We start from the raw sequence: 22,884 nt of genomic DNA, 5'->3' as shown, positions 1-22,884 counted from the left end.
GCAAATTCATGAGAAGGAATTAAAACAATTCTCAGAGATACTAAACAGCCTTGCAGGTGTTGTTTTGCAACCTGTTGTTTCTCCTTGCAAGAGACAGTCAAGGGGGGCAGAGTGCCCCTGACCAATGATAGTGATGTAGTACTTTGTTAACCAATAAGAGTTTCCTTTCTGTACCTTTCCACGTATCTGTCTATAAGACAGGGCTGAAGCAATAAACTAGGAATTCTCGTGTCGTGACTCCCTTGAGAGTCCATTGTCGTTCTTCCTAGCCGTTCCCAATCGGAACGACAGAGGATGAAATGGTTCTGATGAGGGTGTAGCAGGGCCTCTGGATGGCTTGTGGGGATTTGGGGCCCAAATGAAGATTACTGTAAGGTGCTATGGGACACTGAGGAGGGAAGCAGCTGTGGGCTATTCCATGGTTTCCCTTGGCTTTCCGCCCGGCAGGTTTGTGATCCTCTCGGTGGTGCTCTTTGGGCTGGTGTACAATCCCAACGAGACGTGCTCCCTGAACCTGGTGGACCACGGCCGGGGCTACCTGGGAATCCTGCTGAGCTGCATGATCGCCGAGCTGGCCATCATCTGGCTCAGCATGCGCGGGAGCATCCTGTACACGGAGCCGCGGGATTCCATGCAGTACGTCCTCTATGTCCGACTGGGTAAGCGGCCAGAGCCTCCGCGCTTCCGTGTGCTCTTCCCTGCAGCCTCCTCTCCCTGCCCAGCGCAGCTCCCCTGGCATGGCCAGATGGCTGCCGGGATGTGCCGTGCATCCCGATGAATCCATGGGCTGCGCCTCGTCGCGGCTGTCAGACTGGCGGGCGATGGCCCAAATAGCCTCCTTTTCCTCTCATGGAATCTGCTCCCCTTCTGTCTCTCTTTTCCCCCCTGCATTTTCCAAGGATAGAGGCGTAAATCCCAAAGGTTCTGACCCCGAGGTGTTGCCTCTTGACTCACCTGATCCATCCCTTCAGGCGCTGGGAGGAAAATAGGCTTTCCACCTGCTCACTCCGTTTTTTCTTCCTGTAAGCAATTCCTGTCTTGCTCCCTCTCCAAAAAACTAGAGCAGGGAAAAGATTATTCCTTGATCCCTCGTTCCCTTTTAGCTTGTTTTCCCTGGGTTCTGTTGCCTTCCAGGTATGGAAATTTAATCAGATTTTTCTGTGCCGAATGAAGAGAAAAATATTTGGAGATGCAGTGCCAAACCCGTTCCAAACAAATCATCCCGTGGGTTTGCATCTCTGCTTTTTGCTGGGTTGTTTTCCTGCAGAATCCACTAAAATAGGGATAACCTTGCTTGAAAGCTGAGTGTGGAAGACTTGGAATGCTCAGTGCAAGTCATTAACGCAAACAGCAAACAAATCTCCCTCTCCAGCTTCCCAGCCAGTCTCCCTAGGGAAGCATGGAGAGCCTGGCAGTTTGTATTAAAACCAGACTAAGTGGGGCAGGGGAGGTAGGGAGACTCCAAAGAAAGGTTTTCCTGCCCCCCAGAATGTCCCTTCTTCTTCATTAAACTCTCTGTGTGCTCAGGACTAGGATTTTCTCTGGATTTTGGGTCTTGTATTCCCTCTTTCCTGGCTTTTTTGCTCCTGGAGGTTGATCAGTTGTGCTGATGGAAGTGGGAGCGTGACCAGTGCGTGGGCAAGGTCCATGTGACTGTCCCAATTTAAGCATGTGCTGTTTAATGCAGAGGAATTCAGGGAGTTAACTCCAATGTGAACCTGGGAATGTCTCATCCCTGCTCCTGCTGCTCCTGTCCTGCAGCAGGCAAAGGGGAGAGGAGCCAAGGGAAGCATAACCTATCTCAGGCATAAATTGGGTTCATCAGGAGCTAGTCCCAGCCCTGATTCCTTGCCCAGGAAAGCTCTGTCTCCTGGAACTGGTCTTTCCAGGTCTGTAGCAAAGCCACTTATGGAAAGATTCTGTGCCAGCAGGAGATAAGGAGGGTGAGTGGGATAAGCCAGGCTGGATTTTGTGTCAGTTCCACCAAAATTTAGGCAATCCCAAGCAAGGTATTCACCTTCTCCACACCTGATTGCCTATGTGTCCTTTGGAATTCTGGGGAGAAAGTGGGAGGATGGGCACTTTAGAGCAGTTTCCCAGCCTTTTTGTTGCAGTTAATCCCCAGTTTCTTAGTTTGCTGTCAGAGTCACGTGCAAAGCTGAGGAGCTCCTTGAGCGCTGTCTCCTTGGAACTGTTATGGGAAGGGCTGAAAAGGTGCTGACAATGTTTGCTAAGCGTAGTGAGCAGGATTAATCCTGGATCCACATGATTTATTTTAGATCTGTGAGTCAGGCCAGCTGTCTGAGATAGTTAAGGTTTGGGTCCTGTCATTCCTGCTGCCTCAGGAAGTCTTTCCAGCGGCGTGGGAGGAAGGTCTGGATCTCTGATTCATACCTGTGACACAACCAGGGGCACTGACCCCTCCACGATCCCATTTGTTTGGAATTGTTTGGAACACATCACACTTTTGGCTCATCTCCTTACATGTCCCCTTCTGAAGTGTTTTTATACCTATTCCCTGCGAGAAAATGGGGAGAGGAGCTCGTCCTTAGGGAAAAGACTGCTGTTATCCGTGCTGTTCCCGTTTTTTCCAGCGATCCTGGTGATCGAGTTCGTGTACGCCATCGTGGGCATCGTGTGGCTGACGCAGTACTACACCTCCTGCAACGACATCACAGCCAAGAGTGTCACCCTGGGTACGGAGCTGGAATGCGGCCTGGGTGCATTCCGATGGATTGGCGGGCATCCTTCATTCCCGCCTGTGCCGATTGACTCTGGGAAGTGGATGGGAGCTGTCAATGTGGGGCTTGTTTTCCTGTTTATTGCTCGGAACAGTCCTTCCATTCATCAGCCTGTGCTGCCGGCACTCAGGCAGGGATCCGTGTTCCTAGGGAAGGGCAGTCTGTAAATTCCGCTTTTTCCCTTCAGAATGGCTTTACTGTTTCCTGGAAGCCTTTCCCAGTCTCCTGGTGGGGATGATGTTAATGCTGCAGTCCCGGATACTCAGGGAGCATTTAATGGCCCCATAAAACAGCCGGAAGACTCATCCAGCTGTGGCTTAAAAGCCTTTCCAGAGGATTTCCTTTTGCTGTGGGAGTTTGGGGTGGGAAGTAAGGGCTGGAGCACCTGACTCCTGTTTTTTTTCCTTCAGGAATGGTGGTGTGCAACTGGGTGGTGATCCTGAGTGTGTGCATCACCGTGCTGTGTGTCTTCGATCCCACGGGACGCACCTTTGTCAAGCTCCGTGCCACCAAGCGCCGGCAGCGCAATCTAAGGACCTACAACCTCAGGTGAGGCAGCATTCCATGGGATCCCAGAATTCCAAGTGCCTTGGGTGGAAGGGACCTTAAAGATCATCCAATTCCAGCCCCCTGTCATGTGCAGGCACTAGACAAGTAAGTGCCTTCCACTAGACAAGGTAGCTCGAACCTGGCCCTGGATGCTTCTAGGGATGGGGCAGCCACAGCTTCACTGGGAAATCTGTTCCAGGCCCTCAGCACCCTCACAGTGATGCATCTCTTCCCAATATCCCATCTATCCCTGCCCTCTGTCAGTGGGAAGCCATTTCTCGTTGTCCTGTCCCTCCAGCCCCTTGTCCAAAGTCCCTCTCCAGCTCTCTTGGATGCACTTCAGGCACTTTAAGATCTCTCTGGAGCCTTCCAGTGTGAACATTCCTGGCTCTCCCAGCCTGTCTTCAAAGCAGGCAGAATTTCCCTTCTATCCAGGGACACATAGATTTAAGGAAAGAACCAGTGGAGGGTTTCAGGGTTAACAATGCCATATCCTCATGGCTACAGGCACCCAAAATCCTCCCAGAGCCAGGGAATTCCAGGATGGTTTGGGTTGGAAGGGATCTTAAAGCCTTTTAAGCCACGGGCAGGGACACCTTCCACTATAGCAGGTTGTTCCAAGCTCTGTCCAAGCTGTCCTGGAACATTTCCAGGGATGGGGCAGCCACAGCTTCCAAGGCCAAGGTTTCTGGACAGGTGTCCTGCTTTTCTGAGATCGTGCCCTTCTCCTTGCCTTGCTGCAGGGAGCATTCTGCTCTGCTGAGGGGAATTTTGGGAGGATGCAGCTCCCTGTCAGGTGCTGTGTGTGGGCACCTGCATCCAAAGGAGGCAAAGCCATGCAGAATCCAGCTGGATTCTGCCTTAATTACTGTATTTGTGGATCTTCATGGACCCTGCTGACCACAACAACCTATTAGTCCATATTCCATAGCAGCATTTTCCATGGAAACAATGAGTCTGTGCTTAAATTTTCCTTACTTTGAGGCAGCATCTCCTTCAAATCCCTTTTCTTCCTTTATTTTCCTTTTCAAAATCCAACCTTTTGCCCGGAGGTTTCTCCTACTTAGTCTTGGCCAAGGAACAATTCCCTTTGTGTTGGCAGTTGGATCTTTTAATTAAGAATTGATTCCATCTTGGAGCTCCCCAGATGGGGAGAGAAAAAGCTTTTTTTTCACCAAGCAGAGCTTTTTCTAAAGGATTTTTTTCCAGTAGGGGACAACACAAACAGGCTTTGTTTCCTTTGATATGTGACTGTCCTTGAGGAATGTGGCTTTGGAGGGCATCAGGATCCAAGGGATAAAAAAAATGAGGCTTTCAAAAAACACTCCCGTTTTTCATTTGGCTTGTGTATTTTGTGTATTCCAATGACTTGGAATGGGGTCCCTTTTGAGGGAAAACTAGGCTTGTCTAAGGATAGTGCGTCAAGTTCTGTGGGAAGGAGCCTGGGTTTTATTGTGGAATGCCAGATATTCCTCCTGACCTTTCCAGTGTGTTACAGTAGCCTGGAATATTTGGAATTAGTGCCTAGCGTGGTGATTGCTGCTTGGGATCAGGGCATTCCCAGGAAGATAAGAAGGATGATACTGTGGATGTAGTACTGCATCCAAGGAAAAAATTCTTCCCTGTGAGAGTGGTGAGGCATTGGAATGGTTTTCACAGAGCAGCTGTGGCTACTCCATCCCTGGAAATGTCTAAGGCTGGATGGGGCTTGGAGCAATCTGGGATTGTGGGAGCTGTCCCTGCCCATGACAGGGGGTGGAACTGGACGAGCTTTGTGGTTCCTTCCATCCCAAACCATTCCAGAATTCTGTGCTGATTTTAACAAAGCAAATCTGAGCTCCACAGCTTGAAAAAGTAAGTTCAAACCAACCCCAGAACTATCTCCTCTGGGGGGAATTTTGAGATTCCAGAAAGCCGAGTGAAGGCCTTTCTCCCTTGGCCGGGTTTTTCCCTCCAGGCCTGCAACGTTTATGGAGAGTTTGTTCCTGCTGTTCATGGATTTTCTCTCTGGAAAGGGAATGTTAACAGCTGTTAACAAGCAAACGCTGTGGGCTATGATGTGAAAAACAAACATCAAATTTGACTGTTCACTGCTCAAACAATTGTTTCCAAAGGATATATTCCCAACTTCTCCCTCTTGCTGAAAGAAATCCTTTCCAAGGAATAGATGAGGAAGTTCTCTGCCTGGCTGGATTGTGTCTCATGATGGTTTTCCTTTCCTAGTGGCATCGTAGTGTGTGTGGGCTGGGAAAAAGAAACAACCCAATAAAAGGCTTGGCTTGTTGTGCCAAGGTTTTTCCAAGGAGCTTTGGAGTTCCTACTGAATGTGTGGAAGTTTGGCGTTAGGAAGAAAGAATCTGGGAAAAGATGGAGGGGAAAATAGCTCAGAGTACACTTGGTTGTTGAACCTCACCAGGGAAATTCTGGAGCTCTTTTGAACCTGGGGGAGCAAAGCCCTGCTGCCAGTCATATTCCCATTCCTCTTCTAAAAGGTTATGGAATGCTGTTTCAGAGGACTCAGGCAGGAGCTGATGGATGCCTGGGGGATCTGCTCCTTGCATTTCCAGCAAATATTCCTTTACCAGCATCTTTTCCTTCCAGCTGCTTGCAGCTTTTCTGGGCTTGGGCTTATCCTGATGGAATACCCTGCCAGAAAATGGAGTGGTGTTTTATTTTGGATTGCTCTGACCTGGATTGAATCTGTGTTTCCATTAAAAAAAAAAAAAAAGAGGAGCTGTGGACTTCAGGGAGCTTGGCACTTTGGCACAGAATCAGTCCCTACTTCCATAGCAAGGCGTGGTACACAATGATCCTAAAAGTCCCTTCCAATCCAAAGCATTCCATGATTCTGTGACTGGGAAAAATTGCATGTCTGAAATGCTCAGGGTCTCTTGTACCATTCCCACTCCCTCATCCTGAGGTAGATTTTTTCCTCCTGAGTGGTTGCACATCCTGGCACATGGAGCAGCTGCCAGATTGCAACAGGAGCTTCATTCCATGCATCCCATTCAGGCAGGATACCAGGTATCCGAACACAGTGCTTGATCCTGTGGATTCACACTTCTCTGGAGCATATCCAGGGAAGGGAACGGAGCTGTGGAAGGAGGTGTGGAGCACCAGGGGTGGCTGAGGGAGCTGAGGGGGCTCAGCCTGGGGGAAAGGAGGATTGGGAGAACCTTATTCCATTTTTCCAGGGACAACACAGGCTGTGCCACTCCATGCTCGATCTTACACCATGTTCTGCCTCTCCTCACATTCCTACTCTCCCTTTTATTCCCAGACACCGCCTGGAAGAGGGACAAGCCAGCAGCTGGACACGCAGGCTCAAAGTGTTCCTTTGCTGCACACGGACAAAGGACTCACAGTCGGTGGGTACCAAAAATCTCCTGTTGGAAATCAAAATACCAGTGGGAGAAATCCCTGTTTTCCCTCAGGTTAGGATCACATTTGGCAGCACTTCCTGGGCAGCTCCCGTTTCCCTTTATCAGCCCTTTCCTAAGCATTTTCTCCTGTTGTTTCCATCAGTCTCACACCCTTAAGGAGGAGAGTTTGGAAATGGGAAAACAAAAACCTGGAAGAATCGCCAAAATCCTTCTGGATTTCCTGATGGTCAAAAACTGTTTAATCCATAGATCCATGTGAAGATCGTTGGGAATTTTCATGTGCTGCCATTGGGATTTTCCCTTGCTGTTCTTTAGAAGGGAAGGGTAAGGGCCTTGAAATTCCTTCCCCAAAAGTTATCATTCCATTCCCCTTACAATCACTGGGAGCAGGTTGGTGGCTGAGGGTGGTACTCACCAGCATTCCTGAGAATCTGCTGGAGAGGCAGGTCAAAATTTGGCACTGTAAAACTTCGCTTTTGATTTAATGAATTTAGTCAGAATTCTGAGGATTTGAGGACTCCTGAAGGAGCCAGCAGAACCAGGGAATTGTTCCCAAAGGTAGAAGAAAGTCATAAAAATCAGGAGATTTGTGCACTTGCAGACACTGAGCTCTGAATTAGTTACAACCTCTCAGGGAAAAAAAGCTGGGATTTATCAAGGACATTCCAACAAAACCAGCAGTGGCCAAAAAATCCGCCCAGACGTTTAACTCCAGTTAGAAGGGCACGGAAAATGACAGGGAAAACACCAAGGGACCGACCACAGCCGCCGTGTCCTCACTAAATATAGCCCAGAGTTCGTGCTCCAAAAGGATGCAGCGGGAAAAGGAGCACATTGGAAGGGATGTGAACGTGGAGAGGAAGAGAAATGAGGCTGGGATTGAAAGCTCCAAAGGGAAAGTGGAAAAATAAAGGAGAGTCAGGTGAACGTTTGTTCTTCCCAGGTGATGAATTGAATTAACAGCATTTCTTAGGGAGTGCTGTGGAATAATCCACAGGTGTAGCTTGCAGAGTGTGGAAGGTTGCAGGAATTGTCACAGCTCTGTGCAGAAATCCAGCACTGTGTCCTGGAATGCTGCCCCTTCGAGGATCCCTTTCCCTGGCTGAAATGCTACCATGTTCCCCAGGAATGTCCCTCTGGGAAGTTCAAGCCCAGGCCTGCCAGCTCCCAGCTTATCTGCTGGGAAAATCCATCTGGAAATCCATCTGGAAAACTGAAACCAAAGGAGCTTTGTGCCCTGGCAGCTCCCACAGCAGCTTTTCCTTGGTGCTCCAGAGCCGCTTGGTGCTCCACAGCACTTCCCTTCTCCCTGAGAGCACATCCAGGTCACCTTGCCCAGGTGCTGGAGACTCCTGTCCTGAGGGCACAGCATGGATACTGCATCCTGGGACAGAGCCCTAACAGGCACCTGAATGCCCTGAACAGCTCCCATTTCATTGAGGATTGCAAACTATTCCAAATATTTCGAGTTCTTTTTAACAAACTTTCCATTCTGCAGTGACCGTTTCTCTTTTTTTTTTAAGCTTGGAATAAAAGTGGATTCCAGATTCCTCACATTCCTCGTGCTGTTGAATTTCCACTTTGCATCCAGCTTTTGAGCAATTTCCAGCCTCTTTTCTCTGCAGGAACAAGCCCTGACGTTGTGTCCTGGCATGGCAGCGTGTGGAATGAATGAGCACGTAATGGATCAGAAATGAATCCATTGCTGCCTATCCCAGACTCCATGGAAAAAAAAAAAGTGTAGCAGCAGAGGATCATTGTCCTCTGGGCTTGAAAAGTGTTTTATGGGATGGACATGGCTTTGGGGAAAGGAACTGGGGTGAAGTCTGAAGGCTCAGAGCCTTCAGGGTTTGTAGCAGAGAGCACTCCAGGTGGACAAACAGGAATAATGTCAGGTGTTCCCACAAAAAGCTGTTCCTTTGGAGCGGAAAATTCGCGCTGAACTTCCATCAGGGCCTTTTTTTGTCAGAGCATCCAGGGCTGTAGCTGCCACTTTGGATTAATGGGTGTTTGTCCTGTTTCCTTTGGAGGCTCTTGGCATTTCTTGTGAGCTCACAGGAGCCATGCTAGGATTGATGAGGTCAGGATTTCAAGGATACTGCGGTTGGAATGCCGTTGGCTTTCCAAAGGCACTGCTGGCACGGAGAGTTGGCACCTGGAGCCCCAGTTCTTAATGGGGATTTAACTGGCTTTTGTAGGGAAGTGAAAAATGACAGAAAGTCATCCCACACGCCAGGAGTTTGGCAGGGATAAAAGGATGTAGGTCATTCCTGCAGGGAAGAGAAAGGATTTACTGTCTTGATGGTCAAAGAAGGGAGAGGAGAAATCCCGTCCTGGAGTGCTCAGGGTTTCCACAGCACTCCAGTCTTGTGGGTTTTGATGCTGGATAAAGGATACTATGAAAACACGGGATAAAGGTTCAGGCTAAGACTTTGATCATCCTTGTAGGAAAGGTTTTGGATGGCAGGAGTCGAATACGGACCATTGGTGGGTACAGCTCCACGTTTTTTTGCTCCAGCCTCTGGATCACCCTTGTCCTTAGGCTGGAGTAGTGACAGGTCAGCACTGACCCACATTCCAGCCCCTCTCCACCCTCCCAGAATATTCTCCTGTAAGGTCTTGCGGGCTTTTTCCCTGTAGCATAGAGCAAAAAGCAGGAAAAGGACATTTCTCCTCAAATTATCATTGTCCCTCTGCTCCAGACCTTTTGCTTGACCCTCTCAGGTCACTTCCATTTCTGTCCCTCCTTTTTTGGGTTCGGTCACCTTTCCTGGGAATTCTGCATTCAGTGACTCAGTTTTTACTTTTCATGCCTTTTTGCTCGGGTGTTGTCCAAAATAAACCTGGAAAAGCCTGGCAATATGGGCAAAAGGATCCCAGGTATGGGATAAGTAAGTTTGGAGAAGTTAAATTTGGGCAGTAGGATCCCAGGTCTGGAATAAGTACAGGCAAGATAAATGTTTGCAAAAGGGTCCCAGGTCTGGGGTAAAGTTGGGGAAAGGTTCCTGGGTTTGGGTTAAATTTGGGCAAGAGGATCTCAGGTCTGGGATGAATATGGGTAAAAGAATCCCAGGGCAAAGTTGGAGTTGAAGAGACTCTTAAGTAGGACAAAATTAGTGCTTTCTCCTCGTGGAATGGCCTTTATTTAGAGGAGAAAGGATGACTCCGAGGTTGTACTGGATTGGGATTTGCTAGGTTTTCATCCCATTTTCTCTGTTTTGTGTAATAGAGAGAGCCAAAACCATTCCCTTTCCCTCCCTTTGTCCTGCGTGAGCTGTTTGGATGTTGAGGTGCCCACACACGGCACAAATCCAGCCCCCAAGTGGGACTGTGGAAAATAAAGAGACAATAATCATGTGATTAGTCCAGATCTGGCATTCCCTGCAGGAATCTCATGGCTGCTTTGGAGGCAGAGTTCCAGGAACAAGTCCAGTTCTCACTTTGTGTCCTGTTCTGAGGCTTCCCACACCCAAACTCCTCCTCCTCCTCCTCCTCCAACCCTTCTCTCCCTGGATTTTGCAGGACGCCTACTCTGAGATCGCCTACCTTTTTGCGGAATTTTTCCGTGACCTGGACATCGTCCCCTCTGACATCATCGCAGGGCTGGTTCTCCTGCGGCAGCGGCAGCGGGCCAAGCGCAACGCCGTGCTGGATGAGGTGGGAAAACCTGGGAATCTCGGCTTCCCAGCTGCTCCAGGATTCCCTGGGAAACAGCTGCGTGGCTCTGCCCACCTCATTTCTGGGCTGTTCTCGCTTGCTGAGGTGGGAAAGTAAAATAATGGTGACTTCAGCAGCTTTTCTTGGGTGGTTTTTCCATCTCAAAGGGCTCAGCTGGTGCTGAATCAAGTCTGGAATCTGGAATGATCTTCTCCAGGCAGGTGATACAGGGGGAGCTTTTGATCCCAAAAGGGCCTCCAAGGGGGTTGTAGGTACTTGGAAGTGAATGGGAAGATTATTCCCACTGTACAGTGATGTGGAGAAGAATTCAGCAATCTGCAGGAGGAAAAATTCCCCAATTTCTAAGCCATTATTGAGGTTTGCAGATTATCCAGCCAATAGGAAACTTACTTATTTTATTAGGGCTTTTCCCTTGATTTGGGATTCAGGCTGCAGAAGGAAAAAATTCTGAGTTTTCCAAGCTGCTTTTGAGGTTTGCAGATTGTCAGCCCAGTAGGAAATTGATTTATTCTAATGGTTTTTTCCCCCCCCCTTGAGTAGGGATTCAAATCAGGCAGAAATAAAACCACTGGAACTATTTGAGGGTCCTGGTTGGGATATTTGGGAGTGGATTTTTTTCTTACTGTCACACAGAAGAATTTTTCTGTGTATTTGTGACTTCCAGGCAAACAATGACATTTTAGCTTTCCTGTCTGGAATGCCAGTGACCAGGAACACCAAATACCTGGATCTGAAGAATGCGGTAAGTCCCTGGGATGTGGGATCCTCCAAACCCACCTGTGACCCTTGTTTTCTTCACTGGCTTCTCTTATGCTTTTCTGCCCCTCTTTGAGGTAATCCAAGAAACTCCATGAGAATGGAATAAAATTTCATCTCTGGAGGCTTGATGAGGTGATACTGCTGCAAGAAAGTCAGCATTGTTATCCCTGGTTTATTCCAGATTTTGATTCATCCCTGGTTTTGGTTTATCTCAAATTTATCTCTGGTTTAGATTTGTCTGATTTACCCCGATTGATTTTGGTTTATCCCTGATTTAGATTTTCCAGCCCAATTTTCCCATCTTGTTTTCCCACCAAATTTCGCCCCTGCTATTTTCCCCCTCAGCTCTTCCACTGATTTGCCTCTGATTTCTCCCTCATGTTTTCCTGGTTTTCCCTTCTGGTTATCCTGCCGTGTTTAACTCCAACCCCCAATCCAGCTCTCCAGGATAATTTAGGTTTTATAGGGTGCAACCACAGCACATGGCCCTAAATTGGCTTTGTGGGCCTCTCCAGGCATCCTCCAGCCTGCTGGAAAGGGGATATTTAGGCAGCTCATTTCCAAATCTGCAGGAAACACCTTCCTTGGCAGCACTGTGGGATACCCAGAGAATTCCTCAGGAAATCAGGCAGAGAAATCCTTAGGAGGGGGTGGCTCTTGCCTATCCCACCTCGCTCTCCTCAGTCACCGCAGCGCAGCTGGGAGAGGGGGCTGGCACTCAGCATGTGCCCAACTCTGGAAAAAGGGAACGGGGAGGGGAGAAATTCCAAGAGATTCCAGGCTCAGGGAGTCCCGTGTCTTCCAGCAAGAGATGCAGCGGTACCGGGAGGTGTGTTACTACATGCTCTTCGCCTTGGCAGCCTATGGATGGCCCATTTACCTCATGAGGAAGCCCACATGTGGACTCTGCCGCCTGGCCAGATCCTGCTCGTGAGTGCCCACTCCCATCCCTTTTTCCTACCTGGTTTTCCCACATTTAGAAAATGTGTTTTCCCCCACATTGATTTCATCTCTTTGGTGCTTCGTCCCTGCTCAATTTCTTTTCTGCCCTTTTTCTCCTCATGTTTTTCCATGTCTCCGGGCTTCGTATTCCAAAGGCTTTCTGAATCTCTTCCAGTTCCTCATACACAAACCAGCCTGTCCTCTGCTCCATCCTCTCTGGAGCATGGAACACTCAGTGGAGAGAACTCACCTGGCACAACACCAATTCCATAAAGAGCTTCTTGGAGCTCAAAAATCAGGGAGTTGACACTTGGGTCCTGATTAAAAGACCTCCAAGATTTGCCTGGCTTGGGCTGTTCTCCCTTGGATTAATTGGATTTTTCCAGCTCGGGATTTTTGGTCCAGTGCAAGGGTTTGTTTCCAGCTGCCAGAATTCTGTCACTGGATTCAATTTGGAGACAAGCTTTTGGCACTTCCTGGACTGTTGGGAGGAATGTAATTCCTTGGGAATACTTTTATTTGTGAGAGACAAGGAAGGAAAATCAATTGTGCTTCTCATTTTATTTTGGGATGATTCTAAACCCGTTTTTTTCCCTATAAATAAACCTGGAGCTCGGTCAGTGTTGGCTTTTTCATGTTGGAGCACTGGAAAACTGTGCTTCCTTGGATAGTATCCTTTGAGGAGCCATCCCACCCCACCATCCTTGGATTCCTTGGGGACTGGCTGCCTTGTAGCTCTCTCTGGTGCTCAAAAGGAAAACTGCACCTGATCCCAGATTTTGAGGCTGTTTTGTGGTTTTATCCTTTACTTGGCACTCGCTGCCACTGGGATGAGGTTTGGAGGGCTCGCCTTTCCATTTTGTCTAGGAATGCCACTCTAAATCCAGCCTTTTTGCCTCAAAGCCGTGCTTCCTCCTCGCAGATGTTGCTGCCTGTGCCCGTCACGTCCACGCTACGCTCCTGGCGTCACCATCGAGGAGGACAATTGCTGCGGCTGCAACGCCATCGCCATCCGGCGCCACTTCCTGGACGAGAACATGACCTCCGTGGACATCGTCTACACTTCCTGCCACGATGCCGTAAGGACAATCCCAGACCCCTTTCCCAATGGGATTTATCCACTTCCAGCTGTTGTGGGACAAAGAAGGGAAACAAAGCCCTTTTCTCTACAATTTCCATCGAGAAATTCTGTTATTTGGACACAAATCCTGTCACACGCTCTGCCTCCTTTTCCCTGGGGATAATCCAACAGGAATGTCTCTCCTGATCTTTTCCAGGTTTATGAAACCCCTTTCTATGTGGCTGTGGACCATGACAAGAAGAAGGTGGTCATCAGCATCCGGGGAACTCTGTCCCCAAAAGTAAGTGGGATACGTGGTGGCCTCCCTGGTGGACATTCCAGAGAGCTGGAGCCCTTCCTGGTTTGGAATCCTGACCCGGATTTGACTCACCTGAAGCAAGGTGACTGCTTTTCTTCCAGGATGCCCTGACGGATCTAACAGGGGATGCGGAGCGCCTGCCGGTTGAGGGGCACCACGGAACGTGGTTGGGACACAAGGTGGGAAAACAGAGGGAAAACGATTCCAAACCAACCCAAAACCAAACAAAATCCTGTGTTTTTTTCTAATGATTTCACTTTTTAATTATAAACCCCCAAATGGTCTTAATTACTTGAAAAAGGAGTTACAGGAAGGGCTTTGAGGTGTTAAATAATTAGTGGGAACAGTTAAAACCGCTGGGCGTGTAATTAAAAACTCGGTACAATTAGAGAATTCCGAATTTGGAGAGGCACGGTGGAGACCCACAATGAAATTCCTGGAGCCACTCAAACGACATTTTCTTCCGACGACCTTTAAGGAATTTTCAATCAAAGCCTGAGAATGTGCTTAAAATTCTGCTGTGATGGGAACGTCCTCAAAGGATACTGGCAGGACTCGAATCCGTGAAATTAGATGGATGCTCTGTCTGTGAGCAGCTCTGGGCTGGCTAAATCCATTTATTCCAGAGCTGACCTTTGCCCCTGTCTGGCAAAGGAACAACGTGCCGAGTTTTTAAGGTGATCAGGAATTTGGCAGCTTCCAAAGCTGCAGTGCTAGGCTGGAAAAGGAAAATCCAGAGTGAAGGTTGGAAGAAATGGAGCAGTTGCTGGAAGTGCTGCTGGCAGGGGGGGATGAGGTGTTGCTCCAGGTGGGATGTGGAGCTTGGAAGTCCTTGGAAGCCATGAGTTGGGAACTTCAGCTTGCCTCATGGTGTCCTGCTGGAATACCAAACCTCTTCCCTCTGCTTTAGGAATCCTGGGATGGTTTGGATGGAACCAAAGATCCTGTTTCAACCCCTGCCACGGGCTGGGACACCTTGGAGGATGGATCTTGGAGTAGCCAAGTGGAAAGTGGCCCTGCTCATGGGACTGGAATGGGTTTTTAGGTCCCTTCCAGTCCAAACCATTCCAAAATTCCATGATTCAGTGAAAATCCAGGAATAGATCCTTGCAGAAATTTGCTTTGTTTTTGATCTTTATATGAAAATATTCCTCCACTGGTGACTTCCATGAAACATTATCAGTTTATTCCCTTTGTTCCAGACAGAGTGTTTATTTGTCCTTTGTGTTATTTCTTTTTTGGGATTGCTGCCAGGAGACAAATATTCACTTTCTCTGGAATTATTATCAATATTAATCTGCAGACAATAATGTGCTGTTGATTCCTGAGGGAAAACTAAGGGAGATAATGGAATTTTAAATGCATTTTTAATGTCCAGGAGTCAAGTTTAATATCCAAACAAATCCAGTGTCTCACTTACACATTTAATTTGGAAACGAGGACTTGGCTACGTGGGAGCTTTCCCAGGATTTGTTTGATTTGGGGTGTTTTCCTGCTGATTCTGTCCCACCCATCCCTGTGGGTGTCCATCAGCCATCCTAAAATTCCAAGTCTTGATGTTTACATGAAATTTGTTATCACTCCACAGCTCCAATGTCACAATTGAAAAAATATTTATCAGGGCTCTGAGCTATTCTGGATCAAAAAATAAAGCTGGAACTAAAGTTTAGGGATTAGAATGCCAAAAAAAAAAAGGGATTATAACTCAAAGAAGAATCCAGCTTCACTATTTTTGTTATAAAATCCACTGATTTTATAACAAAGTCAATTTGAAAAATAATCCTCAGCCAAAGGGGTGAATCCAGATTTAATTGTTGAACTCCCAGGACAAAATTAGTGAAAATAGGATGTTATGGAGCTTTGCTTCCTGGTGTTAAGCCAACCAGGAGGACAACAAGGAGCTGCTGGAAAGTCCTGGAAACTCAGACACAATACCAGGTTGGTGGAATATCCAGTAATGAGAATTTCCAACATTTTTCTCTCATAAATAGACCCTTCTGAGGGTTTTCCCCAAAAATCTCTAATATCCCAGAGCAGTTTTGTGCCTTTGGGATGCAAAATAGTGCAGAATATTTCCATTCCCTTTCCCTAAATCCTTGGTCCATTTGGTTATTTACGTGTGAACTTCCAAAATTAAACCCAAATAGTTTTATTAACTTGAAATTGGATTTGTTTCCCAGAGAATTTACGGATGCTACATCCCTGGCAGAGTCCAAGACCAGGTTAGATAGGGCTTGGAGCGACCTGGGCTAATGGAACATGTCCCTGTCCCTGGAATGGGATGATCCTTAAGGTCCCTTTCAACCCCCCAAACCAAGATTCCATGAAGTTTAGGGAATTTTTCCAAATGAAAACCTAAATGGAAGTTTGCAGTCTCATTCCATAATAATTAAAACCCTGTCTCCATTAGGATATAATTACCAAAATCGTGTCCCAAAGGCTGACTAACATCCCAGCAGTGACATCACCGTGGATTTGGGTCACGCTCTCTAAAAATAGAATCCCAAATTCGCGGTGGGAATTTAGATCAGTGGCCAGCCTGCTGCTCACTTCTCATTAGGATTGGGAATGGAGACTCTTCTGGAAGCTGGGGAGCTGCTGGGAGCTGGGATAAGGCACAACCATGCTGGTGCTTTTTGGTGGTGGCAGCATCCCATCGATCTCATTTCTGTGGAGTAGGGTCTCCACTGTCCTGCTCCCCGTCTCCAGTATCCAGATTGGCATCAAAGACATTTTGGATACTGAGGACCTGGAAAATTCTGTATTTATTTGCTTTCTTTTCCTCACTGGCTTCTCTTATGCCCCTCTTTGAAGTAATCCAAGAAATTCTGTAAGAATGGAATAAAATTTGATCTCTGGAGGCTTGATGAGGTGATATTGATGCAGGAGAGTCAGCACTGTTACTCCTGATTTATCCCTGATTTAGATTTATCCCTGATTTAGATTTTCCCGCCCAATTTCTGCCCCCTTCATTTTCCCCCAGCCATTTTCCCCCTCAGCTCTTCCTCTGATTCACCTCTGGTTTCTCCCTGATGTTTCCCTGATTTTTCCCTCTGGTTATCCTGCCATGTTTAACTCCAACCCCCAGTCCAGCTCTCCAGGATAATTTAGGTTTTATATATAATTATTTATGTATTTTTTCTTTGTTTTTGGAGCCAGGAATCCCTTTATATCTCTGACATGGAGAGTGAGGCCCCAGTAACGTTCCCATTCTACTTACACCATTTCAAGACAGGGATTTAAAGGAAAACAGCCAAGGAGATGATTTCCCCCATTTTCCCCCCATTTTTTGGAGTTCAGGCTCACTTCTCACTGAATTTAACTTTTAGCATCATCAGGAATTTATGCAACAAACCAAATTCCAGTTGCTTGTTTATAACTGCACTCGGAATTGGATCAACTACATTTGGAATCACCACACAGAGAAACACTTCTCAGCAGAGAAGAGGATTGTTTAGACTCAGATATGATCTTTCCCATCTTCCAGCACTCCTTGACTTCTAGGGAATAAAAACCTTTAATAATTTGGGATGAATGTCCTCTGAGAGCCAAATTTCCTTAATGTTGATGGCTGGAAAAGGCAGGAACTAGTTCTTAGTTGCTGCCACTTTTTCCTTTGGTGTTTGTGTTATTATCTCTGTTAGAATAATTCATGCTTTTATTCCCACATTTATATGGAAAATTTCTTCCTAAATTCCAGATTTACCTGGAATAGGATAATTTGGCTTTAAAAACACCAATATTTAGAATATCCAAGTCTACTTCTCTGTTCTGCCCCAGGTTCCAGGGCCTGAAGTACCAAATCCACAATCCTAGGTTTAATTTAATTAGATTTGGGGTAGTTTTCCCTCTAAAAGCCCAGGAATAGGCCCTTGGAGTGTTCCTTAATTAAGAGCTGCCATTACTCCTTAAACACCAAAACTTTGGAAATGCAGAGGGGAGTCAGTTTTCCCTCCCTCCTCATCCATGCTGAGGGGCATTCCAGAACTTCCTCACCTTCTGGCTGCTGGATGTTGAGATCCCATTTACATCCTGCTGTGTCTTCCCACTTCCCACAGGGAATGGTGCTGTCTGCTGAGTACATCAAGAAGAAGTTGGAGCAGGAGATGGTGCTGTCCCAAGCTTTTGGACGAGATTTGGTGAGTACGAGTTGTCTCTGGAGAGAGGATGAGATTTCCATAGAAAACTGGGGTTTAAGGGAATCTCTGTGTCCCTGAGTCTGTTGCATTCATTTCTCAACTCTTCCTTTAATTCCTGTCCCTCTGGATTTCCAGCTAGTTACTCATTCGTGGAATGGTTTGGGTTGGAAGGCACCTTGAATTGCATCCCATTCCACCCCCTGCCATGGGCAGAAAACATTCCACAAGATAGGTCTCTCCAAGCCCCATCCAGACTTTCTGCAAGGCTTTTTTATTTTGGAAGCACCAGTACTGCAGAGCTCCTGATTATTTTCTTTTCCTGAGGCAAGAAGTCCCACGTGGTGGCAATGAAGGACAGGGAGCATTAAAACTAAATCAGCAGGAACTAAAATCCCATTTTTATGGAGATTTTCTCTGGAATGCCATGCTGACTCTCCCTGTGGGCACATTCCTGGTGGCAGAGAGATGTCACAGGACTCAAGGGAGATGTTGGGAAGCAGCTTACCTTGGTTTGTATGATGGGAATAGTTGTTGAAGTGCTGCCTTGGGATATTTGGTGGATGGAGGGAGAGATAAACCAGCATCCAGCGTTTTGGGATGGAGCTTCATTCCTCTCTGCCTAGAAAGGGAAAATGGGAGTTGTTCCTGTTACTCAGGAGGAATTTTTCCTGGCTTTAGGTCCATGAGTTCCATCCCAGGTCCCACTAGCTGAGGACCTTGTTTCTGACAGCTGCCAAGGACAGGTGTTCCAGAGAAAAGTATCCAGTGAGGTGTGGAGACACTGTGTGGGCTTGGGTGTTATCAGGAGGGGCAAAAGGCTCTCATCAAATCCTAAATAATTAAGACAGCTGGTGTGCCTTTCCTTTTTCTTCCCACCTTCTTTCTTTCTTTCAGGGAAGTCCCAGTAGGCCAAATGCAGAATTCCAGAAGTGAATGAATTCCAGCCTCCAGTGAGGCCCTGGCACAGGTTTCCCTGAAAATCTGTGTCTGCCCCAACCCTTGAAGTGTTCCAGCATGGGCTGGATGGGACTTGGAGCAACCTGGGCTAGTGAAAGGTGTCCCTGCCCATGCCCGGGATGGAATGGAATGATCTCTCCCTTCCTTTCCAACCTAAACCATTCCAGGATTCTGTGATGATTCCATGATTCGGAGCAAGCAAGGAGAGCCATTCAGCTGGAATCTGGAGTGCTCATGTATAGAAACAGGCTCCAAAACTGGGGAGAGAGATTTGGGGGATCCATTCAATTTAATTTCCAGCCTGACCTGGATTCCTTGTTGCTTCCATGTTTTTTAGGGAAGAGGAACAAAACACTATGGCCTGATTGTGGTTGGGCATTCCCTTGGAGCTGGCACAGCTGCCATCCTGTCCTTCCTGCTGCGTCCCCAGTACCCATCCCTGAAGTGCTTTGCCTATTCTCCCCCAGGTGGTCTGCTCAGGTAGGTGTTGGGATACACTGGATCCTGCTTGTGGGGCTCTAGGGAGCAGTGAAATGGACAGGCAGCCTGGAGAAGCTGAGTGTTCCCTCTGGAATATAGTTTGGAATTCAAGTTAGGATGGCAGATGGCTGCTTTACAAAATATTCTGGTTTATAACTGAATTATCCGTGGCTCTAATTCTAACAGAAAATAGGTGAAATTTCCTTACTCTGTGCCCAGTCCCACTAATAAAGGAGCTATTTGACCAAATGCAGGTGTCTGCAGCAGCTGATCCTGTTGTTTGGACTCCTTTTCCAAAGAAACTGGAATTGGGATGTGATTTCTGTCATTCTGCAACCTAAAATTGGGTCACAGGGATTGTTCTGGTTTCTCTCCCTTGGCCATGGGGCAAAACCAGGGAGAGATTAATCATGAATCCCTCCCATTATAAATGGGCACAGACCTTCTGGTCATGTCATTCCCAAACAAAACATCCCATTGGATTGCTGGGAGGTGAGGGAAGGCCTTCCTAGTTGTGACAGGCACCATGGGGATCCTTGGAATCAGCTATGGATCGTGAGAAGCTTCTCATGGTAGTTCCTACATCATATTCCAGGAGCAGCCAAGGGTTTTAAACCATCCTGCTGCTGGATCTGAATGCTGGCATTCCTTGTAGTGTTCCCATGTCTTCTGCAGCCAGAGAGCTGCAGAGGAAGATATTTCAGGAGAGTTGTACAACCTTCTGCTCCAAACTTCCACTCCTGGATCCCTCGGTAGCTCCTGACTTGTGTCATGCCCAGGTCAGTGAGGCAGCCTCTGCCCATGGTAACTGATTGGGAATATCTCCAGGAAACTCAGAGTGGGAATCTTGATTTCTTTCTTCTTGTCTTGGAAGTCAGGTTGATTGCAGAAATTTGCCATCCGAATTCTCCCAGATATTGGGGTGTTTCATCCTACACTGTAGCCTCAGGAACACAGAATATCTTCTTCCTTGGCTGTCCCACCATTCCCAAACAATTGGAAAATGACTGAGGCATTGAGTTCAAGCGTTTCCTTTCCCAGCTTCCCAGAGTCATATGCAGGGGAATGGTTGGGCCGTGGGATGTGGAGACCAGGCTCTTTTTCCACAAGGCACAAATCCCCAAAGCCTGGAGCAGTTTGGATTTGGGTTTGTGCCCCTGGTTTCCCTGCCACCGAACTGGGAATGAAACACTGTTTGCTTCTTCTTGCTCCTGTTTCTCTTCCAGTGAGGATGCCATGGAGTATTCCAAGGAGTTTGTGACTGCAGTAGTGCTTGGCAAAGATCTGGTGCCCAGGCAAGTGGAGAAGTGTCTGAATTCCTTGACGAATCTCTGCTGTTCTGTCCCAAATCCTGTCTGAAGTGTTTCCTGTCTGAAACACTTGGATCATCTCTGTCTCCAGCTTCCTCATTTTCCTGTCCTTGTATTGTTCCCTGTTTATCTTCCTGATTCACTGTGTTTTTCCTGGACACCTCTGTTGGGTTTTTTTTATGGTCACATCCCTCCTGTGTGAAAGAAAAGGGGGAATGTCCTACCTCTGGAATCCTTCCTTGTGGTACCTGGAATATCAGGTGTGCCACCTTCCTGGTTTCCTGTGTTATCTTGGCTGTGTCCTGGATGTGCTGCCACCTGATTTGGGGACCTGATTTGGGGACTGATTTGGGACCAGTTTGTCCCAAATTCCCTGTTCCATCACCTCATCTCCAAACCAGTTCATTCCTTGTGCCTTGGCATTCCTCACCTTCCTCATCTCCGGGGATACGTTCTGCTGAGCAGGGATTTGGAGCAGGAGCCAGGCAACCTGGGATTTACCTGGATGCCATGATCCTGTCCATCCTGTCATCTGCTCAGTGGTGTCATTCAGCTCCAGGACACTTTTCCAACTCACCCGTTCTCTGCCGTCTTCTGTCGTAACCTCCCTCCTTCCCTGTTCACTGATCTTACTCTGGTTATTGTCCCAGTAATTCCCTGGGGCCTCTCACTCCTGGCTCCTGCTCCTGGGTGATGCCACAGCCCACCTCTGCATCCATCTGCTCCATTTTGTGTCCTTCTAAACACACTGCCTTGTTTTTCTGTGCTCTGTATCCTCGACCTGTTCCCTGCCCAGGTGTTGTGACCATATTTCCCCCTCTTCCATAATCCATGATTTTCTTCTTTTCCAGACTCACTTCTTCAGAATCACATCTCCATCTCTTCCAGAATCATGTCTTCCTTTTTTCCATAACCACACCTTCTTTTCCAGAGTAACATCTTCCTCTTTTCCATGATCACCTCTTCCTCTCTTCCAGGATCGGGCTCTCTCAGCTGGAGGGATTTCGCCGGCAGCTTCTGGATGTTCTCCAAAGAAGCACCAAACCAAAGGTAAAAGGGAAGAGCCAACACCTGGAGACATCTCTGAGCAGGGATGGGAAATTTTAGTGACAGGAAGGGTGGGTTTCCTCCAGGTTTCCTCAGGATCATTATTTAGAGAACCAGAGGAATGATGGAAAGAGCTGGAGAGCTCAGTGGGATCATTCCAGCTCACTTGCTGAAACTTCACCATCACAGATCCCAAATAACCAAGCAGGGAATTTTCTGTCTGAGCCTCTTTTAAAGTCTGTATTCCAAATGTGGCTTTTCCTGGTCAGTTAAAACTGGGAACAGGCTGGAAGTACAGTAGCTACTGTGCTTGTTGGAACATTGGGGTGATGGTGTTCCAGGATAAATGGTCTGCTCATTTCTTTGAGATAGGAAATGTGGGAAGTTGTCCCTCCCCAGTCTTTACCATTGCACCAAGATGGAAAAAAACATAAAATATGAAGATTTTTAGGGATAATACATGATGGAATTTACCTGGAGAAGGTATATAACTGGGAAAGGAAAATCAACTTTCAGAAATGCTTGGATCATTTATATCTCCAGCTTCCCGGTTTTCCTGTCTTTGTATTGTTCCTTATTTATTCCCAGTGTCACTGTGTTTTACCTGGACACCTCTGTTGGTGTTTCACTCATCTTCCTTAGGCAAATCCCTTCTGTGTGAAAGAAACAGGGAATATCCTGCCTCTGGAATTCTTTAAACCTCTCAAGTTTTATGAGGCAATTGTGCTTTTCTTTTCTTTCCTCAAATCCTCCCTCCTCTCTCTCTCTCTCTCTCTTTGTGGGAACAGTGGCGGATCATTGTGGGGGCTACCAAGTGCATTCCCAAATCCGAGCTCCCTGAGGAGCCAGAGGAGAACTCGGTGACGAGCAACCGGCTCTGGACACATCCCAGTGACCTGACCATCGCCCTGAGTGCCAGCACCCCCCTGTACCCCCCCGGCCGCATCATCCACGTGGTGCACAACCACCCTGCCGAGCAGTGCTGGTGAGTCTTGCAATTCCTGCTGGGATTCCTGGTGGAAAACTCTTCCTGACACAAGGAGAAGGGGGTTTTTTCTTCCTGCTGTCTGACGGTGACGGTTGTGCCTGTGCTGGTGGAGTTGTGGAATGGTTTGGGTTGGAAGGGACTGTGGAGATCCATGGGCAGGGATGCCTTCCACCACATCAGGTTGCTCCAAGCCCAGTCCAGCCTGGATTTGAACACTTCCAGGGAACAGTGGCGTTCCAGGGAACATTCCAGCCACAGCTTCCCTTGGAAATCCATCCCAATTTTCCAGTCTCACCACTCTCACAGGGAAGAGTTTCTTCCAATATCTAATCTAAACCAGCACATGGAATGCTGGAATGGTTCAGGTTGGAAGTGACTTAGGATCACCCCTTTCCACCCCCTGCCATGGGCAGGGACACCTTCCACTATCCCAGGTTGCTCCAAGCCCATCCAACCTGGCCTGAAACACTTCCAGGGTTGGGACAGCCACAGCTTCTCTGGACCACCTTTGCCAGGGCCTCAGCACCCTCAT

At 47.6% G+C, this 22,884-nt stretch overlaps 1 protein-coding gene across 8 annotated transcripts in view; it reads left to right on the top strand.

The window, feature by feature from the left end:
• Positions 1-22,884, top strand: part of DAGLA (diacylglycerol lipase alpha) — a 63,012-nt gene that overhangs the window by 31,232 nt on the left and 8,896 nt on the right. For all 8 annotated transcript variants that reach the window (XR_015288675.1, XR_015288674.1, XR_015288673.1 and 5 more), the window contains 15 exons: positions 448-659; positions 2,595-2,696; positions 3,152-3,290; positions 6,571-6,658; positions 10,196-10,330; positions 11,016-11,093; positions 11,916-12,040; positions 12,975-13,131; positions 13,330-13,413; positions 13,533-13,610; positions 17,490-17,570; positions 18,865-19,007; positions 20,234-20,302; positions 21,295-21,367; positions 22,153-22,349. Coding sequence is in view for 4 of the 8 variants with exons in the window: in XM_023928693.2 (XP_023784461.1) it covers positions 448-659; positions 2,595-2,696; positions 3,152-3,290; positions 6,571-6,658; positions 10,196-10,330; positions 11,016-11,093; positions 11,916-12,040; positions 12,975-13,131; positions 13,330-13,413; positions 13,533-13,610; positions 17,490-17,570; positions 18,865-19,007; positions 20,234-20,302; positions 21,295-21,367; positions 22,153-22,349 (1,761 nt within the window). In the remaining 4 variants the exon portion in view is untranslated. The remainder of the gene's footprint in view (positions 1-447; positions 660-2,594; positions 2,697-3,151; positions 3,291-6,570; positions 6,659-10,195; positions 10,331-11,015; positions 11,094-11,915; positions 12,041-12,974; positions 13,132-13,329; positions 13,414-13,532; positions 13,611-17,489; positions 17,571-18,864; positions 19,008-20,233; positions 20,303-21,294; positions 21,368-22,152; positions 22,350-22,884) is intronic.

The sequence above is a fragment of the Cyanistes caeruleus genome, chromosome 6 (assembly GCF_971803275.1).
Source record: "Cyanistes caeruleus chromosome 6, bCyaCae1.hap1.1, whole genome shotgun sequence".
Lineage (NCBI taxonomy): Eukaryota > Metazoa > Chordata > Aves > Passeriformes > Paridae > Cyanistes > Cyanistes caeruleus.
The sequence above is the reverse complement of the archived record's forward strand: the minus strand, read 5'-3'. Positions and strand labels throughout refer to the sequence as shown.